Raw genomic sequence first — 13,152 nt, 5'->3', positions numbered from 1 at the left:
CAGGACTTGCTATGGTGGGAGAACTGGGTTCTGGTGATGCCAAGTAACTTTGGTTTCTGTTATTTACGTTCTTCTGCTTGCCTTTTGCCATTTGGTTAACTCTAGTGCTACCTGCACTCACTGGTTCTGACTGGAGACTGTCTTTCCAGTTATCTTGCTTGTATTGGAACTCCTCAGGGTCCAGATGTCTCTGTTATCCTGTGATCCTGAGCTCCAGCTGTTCTGAGTGCAGTGTCTCCTCTAGGATGTCTCAGGATAAGGTGTCTTTGTGAGAGCAGACCAGCTAGGTGTTTGCTGCTCTGAATGCAGTGGCTCCTCTAGAATATCTCAGGAGGATATGGTGTCTGCTGCTCTGAGTTCTGTGGCTCCTCTAGGATGTCTCTGGGTATGGTGTCCCCTGCTCTGAGGTTGGTGGCCTCTCTAGGATGTTTCAGGATATGTTTCCACACGGGAGCAGATCAGCTAGGTGTTTGCCACTCTGAGGTCAGTAGCCTTTCTGGGATGTCTCAGGATGCAATTTCCTCAAGGGTGCAGACCCACTGGGTGTCTGCTCCAGCCACCGGGATCTGGAGGGGGGCGGAAGGGGTAGTGGTATTCTGCAGGGGAGAGGTTTGGGTGCCTGGGGGCGGGGGTCCTGCAAGCTTCCTGCTCCCAGCTGTGGCTCTGGGGCATAGGGTGGTGCACGACTGACCTTACCTGCCTCTCTGGGATATCTCAGGATATGGTTTCCACAAGGGTGCAGACCCGCTGGGTGTCTGCTCCAGCCACTGGACCCTGAGAGGGTGCGGAAGGGGAGTCAGTTTTAAACTTCTTTACAGTCATGATCAAGAATGCTTTTAAATAGCTTTATTGAAATAAGGCATATATCATGGCCATATAAAACCTGAACTTAAATGGCTTTTTGTACATCTTAGAGGGAAGTAACCATCACCACAAACCTGTTTCAGAGCAGTTGCTGCTCACTCCAGGGAGAAAGAGGCTCTTTCCTCTGGCAGTCACATTAAGTATCCCACACTCTAGTCTCATCCTATACCCACCCCTGTTTTTTGTTTTTTAACAGATTTGCTTATTCTGGAAATGTCCTGGAACTGGACCCATGCAACATGTAAATTACTGGGACGATCTCTTTTCTAAGCAGAATGTTCTTGGTGTTCATCCATGAGGCAGTGCTTGTTTTTTGGTTCATTGCAGAGTATGCATGCTACATTTTGATTGGCTTCTGAAACACACACTTGTGACTTTTGATGAGCAACACTGCTGTGAACATGTGATACCTGTGCTTACCTTCCTCTGAGGTATACATACCCAGAAGTAAAATGGCTGAACTATACTATGTGGTTTTACTATACAGTGGCCATACTATATGGTGTGTCTAAGTAACTCTAAACTTTCCTGAGGTGACTACCTGATTCTATCTATGTATCCATGTATCTATCTATGTATCTATGCATCTATCTCTCTATCTCTGTACCTCTCCTCTCTTTACTATTTTATTTTTTTAAGACAGGGTTTTTCTATGGCTGGACTTTGCCTAATAGACAAGGCTCTATGGCCAGAAAGCTGCCAGGAGCCACCCATCTACATTCCAAGTACTAGAATTACAAATGTACAACACACTCCTGGCCTTTGTACATGGGTTCTGGGGATCAAACAAGTTCTTAAAACGATCATAAGAAAGCCCTTTGCCAACTGAGCCATATCCCAAACCCTTGTTTTATATTTGCTTATTCTGGGTGAGGACTTTGGCTTCTTTATATCCTTGACAGTCCTGCTCAGAGTCTATCTTTTGTCTATCAGTTGACTTCTATCTGTGTTTTTGGTTCCCATGTTTTAATTACCTGCAGCCACCTGGCATCATGTCCTAATTGTTCTGCTGACATCCTCTGGCTCTCTCACAGTATCTGTCTTCTGTCCATTCCTCATTCAGGCATTGTAAATTCTCTGATGACAGGGTAAGTGTGCATGCCACATTCCCAGACATTCACCATAGCACATTGCTAGAGTGGTTCTAAAATTGTTAGATTTTTATCATAGGTGTGTGTGTGTATGTGTGTGTGTGTGTGTGTGTGTGTGTATGTGTGTGATGGCTAATCTTGTTTACCAGACTTAGTTCATTGCTTGAGAGGGTATTTATAGACAGAAGGGATGATCCACCTTGAATATGGGTGGAACCATCTGACAGGCATTGGTCTTTGACTAAATAAATAGGGTAAAGTGAGCTGGGCACCAGCATTCACGTCTCTCTGCTCCCCAGCTGCAGATGCATGCCAGGAAGCCCCCTATCTCAGCCGCTGTGCCTTCCCTGTGTCGTGATGGATTGAAACCCTGAATGGTGAGCCAGAAATAGATGCTTCCTTCCTTCCTTCCTTCCTTAAGTTGCCAGGCATTTTCTCACAGCAACCAGACGAGCAACTGTGTTGCTGTTTAGAGGAAGGCACAGGACACAGAATTTGAACATATCTGAGGTTTCCTTCACTCCTGGAGTCTGCGCGCAAGGCTGCAGGTAAGGGTGATGCTGGAACAGCAGTCCTCATGGGTGTGATCCAGGCTCTCAGTGTAAGGTGTATTTCTGAGGGCTTTTGCATTCATTGTGTGTTGTTTGTTTTGTCCTTGGTTTTAGTCTTTTTTTATACTGGTAAGGACAGGTGAAATCCACTAGATGAACACACTTTCAGGAGTTATGCAGTGTTGCTATTGGTCTCTGGTTCTTATTTATTTTGCATGACTGGGGTTCTGGCTGTTCACTAGTAACTCCCATCCCTGACTCCTGCCAAGCAGAGTTCTCTCTGTATTTTTTTTCCTTGACTGCTTTAGAAGCCCATCCATGTTGGATCACAACATTGGTCTTCCTCTGGATTGCTTGACTTACTATATCCCTGAAGGGTAGTGAAATACAAGCCTGAGATGTTCTACTTGGGCATGAGGGCTGGATACAAATGATGTCCCGTCACGTTTTTTCTCTTAAAATCAGGAGAATGAACCTCCCTTGAATGACACCTGCCCCCTCCCAAGAAGAAACACTCCTCATCAGAGGAGCAGTCAACTGCATTTTTAGGTCTTGATCTTGGTCTTTTCCCCAAAGCTCTCATCTTCTGCCAGTTCCTATCAATATATCAACAACCCTTTCCACACTCACCTGTTGTTCCATATCCTGCTTGGGTCTTGCTGGTTCTTTGAGGGTTGGGATTTCAGTGAGGCCCTACATGAAGGGTGTGCATGCTCATCTCCCTGTGGGTCTGTCTTACCTAGCCTTAGAGGATGCAGATACAATTTTGCTTTACCTACCCCCTCAAGATTAATCCTTGTCACATTACAGGATTTCAGTTGGGGGGGGTCTCACTTTTCTTAGAATGTGATGACCAGACAATTTCCAGGCTCTCAAATTTGAAATTACAATAGCTTCAAATTCCAGCAGGAGTTAATTTTTTTCCCCTGCAGCTCCTGGGCATTCTAAAATGTGTATGCTAGTGAATACCACAGTGAGTCAGAACAGACAGGGACTTGTCTATGACAGAAGAAGCCACTGGGCACTGGGGCCTGTGCAGCTAGTTTCAGTGGAGACTTGGTGGAAGTAATAAACAATAGTTTTTGAAAGTTTGTTACAGACTAAGAATGCAAATGGCTTTAACCATAATTTTTATATTAGAACTTGAGGGTGTAGCTCTACAGGTAGAGAGCTTGCCTGGCATGCAGAAAGCCCTGGATTCTATGCCCAGAACCACATATGGCCGATGCAGTGGTACATGCCTGTGATCTCAGAACTCTGACAGTACAAGCTGAAAGATCAGAAGTTTAAGGTCACATAGTTTGTGGCCAGACTCAAATATGTGAGACCATAATTGTAAGTTTATATTATTTGCAAATGTTTGATGAAACACAACATTAATTTTACCTGGTTGTGCTTTTTTTTTAACACAATATGCCTACTAAGAAATTTATAGTTCTATAGAATTCTGTAGTTCTGTAGCTCTGTAGCATTCTATGTCCCTGTCCCAGCATGTTTGCTTTATGGAATTCAATGCAGTAACACTCACTGTCATGAGTTTTCACAGCATCAAAACTAAACTTGTCTCTTAAGAGTGATAGTCTCTGGTCAGCTGACTTCATACTACCCGGAAGTTCACAAGCAGATGAATCTCCAGTCTCCCAAGCTGCAGACCCACATCATGGATCCTGATGACTGCAGTCCCCGGGTGAGCTCTGTAGGTGTCTATGTAGGTGTGAGCAATTTGAACTCAATTACAGTAACTCCATTTATCTCTCTATGTATTAATGTCTCATTAATTTGTTTGTGTTAATAATTCTTAACCTGAAGGACAAGGTAATCCTGGGCATGAGGCCAAGATTTTATGCAGTTTGTCTTGTACATTCGTGTATGGCCGGACACTTTTCTTTTCCTGGTAATACATCTGTGGTCCTCAGAGTGACAGCACTTGGGAACTTATTAAGGATGCCTGTGCTGAAGTGTGGGAGCTAACAGTGCATGAATAAGGCCTCTTGACACTGGGTTTGTGTACCTCTAAATCAGAGACTGGGTGAAGACACAGGTAGAGTTGCTTGCTGCACCATCTTAGTCAGTGAGGGGTGTGGAGGGAGTGGAGAAGCCAGCTGAGGTGACAGGTATCATTTAGGATGTTGAACTTGTTGACACCTTTTGGATGGTCATTAAGTTTTTGAGTCTAGCACAGTGGATGCATTAGCCAACAAGAATTTGAGACCGATTCCTGTGACTCACCAGTTAAGCATATCTAGATTCATTATTAAATCACTTCAAATTCACCTGTCTGTACTTTCCTGGTCTTGATTGTCAGACCAGGGTATTGGTGACTAGACTTCTTCAAAGGTTTCCTTCTAATGTGTTAGAATGCAGCCACTTCCATGCAGGGTCCTGGTGCAGGTTTGTAAGCACTGGGAAATGTGAGCTGCTTATCTGTCTCCAGGCACAAGAGGCCTCACTGACTCAGCTCTGGCCTGGGCTGGTTATAGTGAGACTGTCACTTTGTCTGCACTGTTATGGACTCATACCTGTTACTCAAGGATTTCTCAGTTGAAAACCTTTCTGAACACAACTGTTAGATTTAAGGTCTAGACTCGGGGTGGGTGTCCAGGGTATGAAGTGTTTGTTTGTTTGTTTTTAAGTTCAGCACAGGTGAGCTGGTTGCTGAGTGACAAAGACAAAATGAACAGAATATTCTGTGATGACTGTTGGAAGTTTCAGACTCCTACAATAAGTTCAAGCTGAAACCACCTCATCCCAACTATAGTCCCACTACTGGATGGCAGTGATGAAATAACGCAGAAACTGCACAAAGACAGGTTGACATTGGCGTGAAGGCTGTAGACTGGCAAGATGGCACCCTCTGCCACCCCAGTTAGAGCAGGATGGCCCTGGCTGCTCAGTGTTCAGTCAAGAGCAGGCGTGAGTACATGATCACACCCTCTTATTTCTGAGAAATGGCCCATGGAATCCAATATAAATGTTGAAGTGAAGAACTGCACTTAAATTTTCCTTTTTTCACATTTATGTGTATGAATGCATTGCTTGCATAGTACGTGCACCATGTGTGTGCCTGGGATCCACAGAGGTCTGAAGAAGACACTGGCTTCCCTGGAACTGGGGTGACAGACACTTGTGAGGGCCACACGGGATCAAACTCTGGCCGTCTGCAAGAGCAGTCAGTGCTCTAAACCGACTCCCGACAGTGGCGGGCGTCATCTCCGCTACTACGAGCATCTCGCAGCGCTCGACGAAGCTTTGGTGTAGCTGTGTTGTGTCTGGCACCAGACACTGAACTAAAGCAGCTTATTGACAAGAGTTGTTGGTTTTTTTTTTTTTAAATACATTTATTAACCAATGTTAACACAGTAAATGAAATCTATATATTGCTAGTCAGAGCAGCTTACAAAATGCCAGAACGCATCATAGAACTGGACAGCCACAATGGGTACTTACAATGTGCAGAGTGGTAAACTCAACACCTTGATAGAGCTTTATGATTGCAGAAAATTTTAATGATTCCTAAAACAATCAATTGTAATTTTACCTAAAACTTTTACAAAACCAGGCCACAATCTCTTTTTTTAATTTTGTTTTTTTTTTTTAAACACACAGTTTTCACACTGTAGTAACTTGGAAATGTGCAGCCGTGTCGACAGAGACAAGAAGCCAAAGTAACAGGAACCTCACTTTCATGCAGCTATCAGGTAAATAGTACATACTCTGGAATGATTTTACACCAAAAATATTCCCACAATAACTTGCTCTCACAGGGGTGGATCGACGTCTGAAGACCTGAAAACAATCACAGACTGTCAAGTGTCCTTGTTCGGGCAGCGCAGCAGCAGTGCTGGTACACGCAGCGAGGAGGGGGCGGGGCCACGCTAGTGCGGTTACCATAAGATCTGGGGGAGCTCATGGGCTTACACAAAAGAGCGCGCCCCGAGTGGCAGTAGTTACATCGTCTGCAACAGCACTGGCACCCACCTGGAAGGAGGTCTCACAGACGGCTCCTTACTTTCATCTTTAGAGTGACCCTGATGGACCGGAGAAAACTGTCTTAAAGGCTTTTCTCCCGACTCTTTCACTTCTGTTGTGAGTAATTGCTTTAATAAATATCAAAGGTCTAAATAAATATTTACAAATTATTTCTCTAACCTCAAAAAATAACTAAAGGATAAAGTAGGAATTTGGTTTGGTCTGTGATGGGTCTTGGAGGAGAAAAAAAAAACCAATTGGTGAGATAGTTTTAAAGAAATTTAATTTTCCTGGTTGTTTTTATATATCTATGTATAAAAAATGTTATTCAACTATCGATCCATTCCTACCAGTAATGCTTCTTAACCAGACATCCCGCAGAATACAGACTTTGTACAAATCACGGTATCTTTAATACAAGGAAAGTAGCATGCATCCTCACTGTGTACAGTGAGGGACTTGTTAGTAGCAATGACCCTCCCCTACAACACAACGGCTTCTGTGACACGCACGTGCTCTCTCCCTCTGAGTAGGAGACACAGGGTAGGTTAGGGTGGCACTAGGGAGGTGGGGGGGACTCAGTTATAAACGTGTATGCCTCAGCTGTAATTCTGTGTTCTGAGTACAGGTAGTTTTTGGCTTTTGATTTTTGTTTTTGCTGCTGATTTTGTTACAAGCACTCATGTCAGGACAAAGATGAAATGTGCAAACTTTAAAATTTAAATATTCATTTTCTCTAAGATCCAGCTCAGTAAAAGATTACCCCAGTTTCCCTGCAATTTTAAACTACAAGATCAAAGCTAATAATTTGTTATAAAAGTTATATATCGAAAAGAAATAATGAAAACACAATTGGGAAATATTTAAGAAAAAATATGCAGGACTAGCCCTGCTGTGTCAACCCTGTTCCCTATATTCAATCACATGCCGCCAGCACAGCCACAGGCTAGGCCTGTGAGCAGTGAGCAAGCTGCACAAAACCAGCTCAGCAAGGTCACGGCCAGGTCACGGCCAGGTAGTCTGTTCTTCTGAAGCATCTGCCGCTCTTACATTCAGCTCTGGTCTGTCTCTGTTAGACTCTCTCGTATTCACCTGTTGTTTTTTTAAGATCTGTTGTTTAAAGGTTAAAATTTCTGTAAAACCTAAAAATGTTTTAAAATTTGCTGAAAATGCAACAAATCCTCAATTAGATTGATTTAGAGTAATACCCTCCATTGATGTTACTTCAGCCCCCGAAAAAGGCTGGAGGAGCATTAACAAAAGATTTAAACTACTGTGCAAAATTTCACCACGAAAAGTGTTTAAAGGCTGGTGCAAAATGGGAAGCAAATTCTAAACAATTTTGGCTTCTTGGGAACAAAAACCGCTGCGTGTGAGGGTGGCGGCAGGCTCATCTCTTCCGGCGGCAGGTGCGCTTGTGCTCTGCGTGCCAGTGTTCCTGCTGGCACTTGATGGAGCAGTAGGACGTGTTCCAGCAGCAGTGGTACATGGCCTCCTCCTCACAGTTGTAGCACTGCAGGGCAGGGGGCACACATAAGGCCAGCAGCAACAGCTCAGGGCCCACTACGCTTCTAAGGCTTGCAAAGCTCTCTGTGGCTCAGGCATGTGCACTGGAGTATCTTATGTGGTCAGAGCTCGGGTGTCTTCCCAGCATTGCATCTGCCTGGGTCTCTTATTGGACTCATTCCCAGCTCGTGTCAGCTGGCCCTGCCCTCCTGTAGCTCTTCCCTCACATTCCTGACCAGCTGAGTCTGTAAGGAGGGGCATGTGCAGTTCTGTTCTCCCACATCACAGCCCTACTGCATAGCTGGGATTGACACCCAGCACTGGTGGTCTCCATCCCTACCTTACTTGTACATTTCGTTTGGTGTGTGGGTACTCGGGGTCAAATGCTGGGCTCCTATGTGTTAGGGAACCACACCCCGACCTAGAGAGCTCTTTTCTTCACTAGTCCACGAGGGACAGCAGGGTCAAAGGTGGCTAGTGTTGAGGCCAGACTGTTAGATGTGGGAGAAGAAATGAGGGGAAAGTTAATGCTTGAGTTTTAGGCAGACAGGGCTGGTGGGCTAATGGCTGCACCACTGTAGACGCCTGCAGGGGGATGAGCAGCAAAGCCAGAGTGACCAGGCTGTGCTTCTAACCCACATGACTACAGGATCCTCTACACTCGGGATGATAGACTTGATGGTGGCCTGGAGTCCCAAGGAGGACCCAGAATATTCTCTTACACTGGGCTGGTAAAAATTCAACCTTCCAGTTTTCCTCTTGGTTGCAATGTTTGTTTTAATTTTTTTTTTGGCCAAAATTAATATTCTGAGTTTTGTGATTCTGTCACATCCACAATGGCAGCTCCTGCCATTCTGCTGCGGGAAAGCAGAGTGAGGTTAGGATGCATGGGTTAGCCACTCAGGTTGGAATTTAAATCAGGGCTGTGTGGCTACAGACTAACTTATTTCACTTCCTGGTCTCCATGACTGCCCTGCCTCCATCCCTTTCCCTGCAGATGCTCTGGGGGACCCAACTTTCCCAGCATGCTTCTTACTCTTCAGTTCTCCTGACACCTGGCATCTGTGTGTGTCCCTTCCTGTCCCCCTGTACAAGTACTCACCGTGGTGGGAGACAACATTCTGAGCAGAAAGCTGGGCTTTGGATCCTGATTTAGGACAACCCTACCTCTCATGACATTCAGTGTTAGAAGTCTTCAAACATCTGCCTAAGCAAGTCAGAAGTTGCACCGTGCTCCTGTCTGCATGGACTAAGGAGCAGATCTCCAGCATCCCCTCCTATTTCCTTTTGATTTTCTGTGAGTTGAAGAGTCCTATCTTCAACGTATCTAGTGAGACCAGCAGTCCCTCCCACCAAGTGTGTGAACAGGCTTCTCTGTGTGTGCCCAGACATTCTTGTCACTCTTGCTAGGTCTTCATAACAATTCTTTCTTACCTCATACTTCATGAAGACTTTATATATATTTACACAATCTTAATAATAGAAGCTGGGTAAAAGGAAGAATTATCATAAAATGCTATATAGAATATCTTCTAAATTGAAACTTGATTAGGAGCTTAAGGGACAATTGTCTACCAAGTAGTTCCCTCAGGAACTATGGGGCTGAGAGAGTAGCACAGGGCTTTGTGCAGGAGCCTCTATCCCAAGGGGAAGAAAGGCTTAGAAATAGGACTTGATGACATTTCCAGTCCTACTGAAAGGAGGGGACTTGCCGACCAAAGACATACAATTACTATAAGCAGGAGGAAGCAATTTCTGTAAACTACCATAACTGGAATGTCCGGCACAGGGACACCGCAGCTTTTCAGCTCAGACACTACAGATGTCTCTACAAAGTTGGCCTAGACCCTTCACACGCAGTGCCTGCACCACTGGAGAAGCTGCAGGTGACTGCACCGGCAGTGTCCTGTTTGTGATGGGCCCCAGGATCCCTGAATGCTTTGTCATCATGACTACTCTCCTGAGGGACTCGTGTGGTGTGTGTGTGTGTGTGGACTGCACCTCTTTCTCTGACACGCTCACGGTTCCCAGGAGCAGCGGGGACTGGGTACTCACCCACTGCTTCTTCTTGGTCTGAGAAATGAGCTGCTTGTGCTGTGCCGCGAGCTTCTTGATCTCCTCTACAAACTCCTCCTTACACTTCTCCTTCACCTGCTTACACTTTCTGTCCATCTCACCCTGCATGTTGGCTACAGCTTTATTTACAGCTTGTCTTTTTTCTTCTTCCATTTCAGAACGCAACTGAAATGAAGACAGTGACAGATAAGACACTCACGTAAACAAGGCCTCACTGCTGGGATTGGGCTCTGTTCCCACTATTTTGGTACACATAAAGATGTGAGCGAGAAAGCATTCCTAATTGTAAGCTATGAGGAACACTGGCTCAGCCGCTCCACTCTCCACCGCCCCCCAGCAATGCACAGCCCCACCTTTTCCAGCGCTTCACGGACCACTCTTTCTGTTTCTCGCTTGTGGTCCGACTTCATCCTGTCTTTAAAGTCATTAAAAATTTTGGTGTACTTGTCGTGGCACATGCTCTGACAGACGCCATCGCTAGTCGTCTGGGTGCTTCGATGCAGCATTCTTGGAGAAGAGGCACTTAACTTCTTGGTCTGGGTTGACACTGACACCCTCTCAATTGGCTGAGGCATTGTGGGGATTTCCTGGCTGGAACTTACTGCTTCCGTTTCTGGCTCTGGTTCCTAAAGTGTTTAGAAGCAAAACAGGGTAATATAACTCACCCCAATTCAGTTAAGATAAAAAAAAAAAATTCAGTGTATGTACACACACACACACACTGCTATTACCAAGCAGGTAATTAAGCTGGTCTCTTGTTATATTTTATCACAAACACTTTCCAACCTCAACCAGCGAATGAAAAATTATAGAATAGCTTAAGAAAATCCTAAACAAAATTTTCATTTATAATTTCACTATAAACATGATAGATATTACTTTAAAAATTTTTGGTTTGTAAACTATAAAATCATTATCAACTTATAGTCATTTCCTAGAGTCGCAAATCACACCTCACTGAGATTTACAACTTTAAAGCATGCTCTGTTCGTACAGAGAGAAAGCTTGACCATGGTCTCCTTGTTTTAGCGTTGGCGTGACTGGTTTATCAGATAACTGCTGTTTTACACAATGCCATGAAAACACCAGGTTCGTTCTCGGGAACGCAGCAGCGCCCTGCTCGCTCCCCGGCCTCTGCTCCCCGGCTGCTTACTGGGGACGGAGACTGTGCACTCGTGTGCTGGTCGAGCAGCAGTCCACAACGACAGGAGTCGGGAGACTGGGCCTTAACTTGACGGATATTACTTGACTGTCTTGAGCGTACTTTGAGACTTTTTCCTCTTTCGATTGCCACCTGGACACTGTGAGGTGGGCAACTTACTTCCTTTTTGGGCTCCACACTCTGATTACGTCGTCCTTTCTTTGCTCTTGGCTCTTGAGTGACCTTCAGCTGTGGGCATTATAAGAGTAATATCTTATTATTTGGCACACTAGGAAATACCTCTGTGTTGAAAATACTTGTAGTGGACCCGCAGGAGAGAAGGGAGTCCTTCCATCCACTCAGCAGCCACTTGCTTCGTTATTGCTGTGGATTGGTGGTGAAGGCCAGTGGACCCGCAGAGCCGAGCCGTACACTTACTCTCCTCCCACTGGCTGGGTCAGCCTCCAGGTCGCTTCTACCCACTCACACCTTTGCACTGGTTTGGTTACTTGTGCAGAGAACTTTACAGATGTTTGTAGGAAAGGGAAAGAAGATGTCAAAACCTGTTTATGACAGTGAGGAGGGCACATGGAGAATCCGAATCAGCAGGACCTTCTTACCGGCACCAGTGACTCACCTGCTCATTACTGGTGGAGGAGATACTGGATTCTGCTTCTTCCTCACCTCGGTCCTCATTCTTAGACTTCCAGAACCTTCCTTCACGGAGGAACCGCTGATGCAGTTCCAGCTCGTCACAGGCCTTTTTCCAGCCCATGCTACGCTTCACATGCAGCCGGTGCACATTGACCGTGATATCCTGAATGTTTTCAGAAGGTATCCAGGCCCTGTGGGAGGCGTTGGGAGGTGTAGTTAGAAACCACCGTGGTGCTGCGGAGGGCTAGGAGCACTTGACAAACTCTTAGCCAGTAGACAGGAGGTGAGGAGCCAGTTCCCAGGACATACTGACTGTCCCCTTTGTCAGCTCTGCTTGCCATTGTTCATAGAGACACTTTTTGGAAAAGTATTATCTATTGTCTTGGACAATATAAGCTTGCCAGACCCATCCTGCTCTATGTTGATCAGCATTATGAAACCATTTCAAAAGTCACGGAAGTTTTCAAAATGCACACACACACCACCTGGTAAGTGGAAGCAGGTGATATATGTTCCTGCTACATGGTGCCTCTGCCTTTATAACTGAGCTAAAGAGGTGACAGGAGATAAAGGTGATCTAGAATATGCAAGTCATGAGCTCCTGCCATACAGGGCCATTCACCAAAGTACATTTAGTGACCAGCTTCAGTGAGGATTTGGTGATATGGTGTGCGGAGTACTCTGGTCCTCTACCAGGATGGATGATCCTTCCCTTACATTCTTAACCTAATTTAAAACATTTCCATGTAAAAGTTGCAGTTTAATACTGGGTACTCAGAGCTATACAAATAAATAGATAGATAGATAGATAGATAGATAGATAGATAGATAGATAGATAGATAGATCAGACACCCAACAATTAAGGCTAGTATAGTGATAAAGTTGTAGAAACTGATTTTGTGACTTACTAAAAAGGACTCCAAACTATTGATCATCTTTCTTGCAGGCTTCCAGCTGGGGTTATGCCATCTCTAGCAATTTATAGCAAAAAGGTCTGGCTGCCTTAAGGAAGCTGACTGCTACACAGCAACTGCCCATCTTACAGATCCTAGAAATACCCACTACAACAGGCCACATGTGTCAGGCAAGAACTGGCTTCTCCTGGAGGCTAAATCACGTTTGCAGTCTAGGGGGGGAGGGAGTCCAAAATTATTTGTTTTACTTTTTCTGCCTCCTATGAGTAATACAATATAGTATCAAAAACACACTCCTCAAAACTAGCAACTAGTACCTCATGAGACATACTCTTTTGGTGTGAATTCACAATTATAATCTGTTTATTTTCAATACATCAAATAC

General features: G+C 44.9%; 1 protein-coding gene and 1 long non-coding RNA gene across 20 annotated transcripts in view; one reads left to right on the top strand and one right to left on the bottom strand.

The window, feature by feature from the left end:
• The first annotated feature begins 2,383 nt into the window (after positions 1-2,383).
• LOC143443346 (uncharacterized) lies at positions 2,384-5,354 on the top strand. 2 transcript variants are annotated; one of them, XR_013112247.1, is made up of 3 exons: positions 2,384-2,503; positions 4,079-4,193; positions 5,140-5,354. It is a non-coding gene; the product is annotated as an uncharacterized LOC143443346 (long non-coding RNA). The 2 variants fall into 2 exon arrangements; XR_013112248.1 differs by having other exon boundaries at positions 4,079-4,202.
• A 545-nt stretch (positions 5,355-5,899) lies between these two features.
• The window catches only part of Zmynd11 (zinc finger MYND-type containing 11), an 82,439-nt gene continuing 75,186 nt past the window's right edge, over positions 5,900-13,152 (bottom strand). For 11 of the 18 annotated variants that reach the window (XM_076939372.1, XM_076939369.1, XM_076939375.1 and 8 more), the window contains 5 exons: positions 11,836-12,043; positions 11,211-11,447; positions 10,411-10,683; positions 10,037-10,222; positions 5,900-7,988 (listed from right to left, as the gene is read on the bottom strand). In XM_076939372.1, coding sequence (XP_076795487.1) covers positions 7,866-7,988; positions 10,037-10,222; positions 10,411-10,683; positions 11,211-11,447; positions 11,836-12,043 — 1,027 coding nt within the window. In that variant the 3' untranslated portion in view covers positions 5,900-7,865. The remainder of the gene's footprint in view (positions 7,989-10,036; positions 10,223-10,410; positions 10,684-11,210; positions 11,448-11,835; positions 12,044-13,152) is intronic. The other 7 variants (XM_034509796.2, XM_034509798.2, XM_076939376.1 and 4 more) reach the window with 1 other exon arrangement.

The sequence above is a fragment of the Arvicanthis niloticus genome, chromosome 8 (assembly GCF_011762505.2).
Source record: "Arvicanthis niloticus isolate mArvNil1 chromosome 8, mArvNil1.pat.X, whole genome shotgun sequence".
NCBI classification, from domain to species: Eukaryota; Metazoa; Chordata; class Mammalia; order Rodentia; family Muridae; genus Arvicanthis; species Arvicanthis niloticus.
This window is presented reverse-complemented; position numbering and strand designations above follow the sequence as displayed.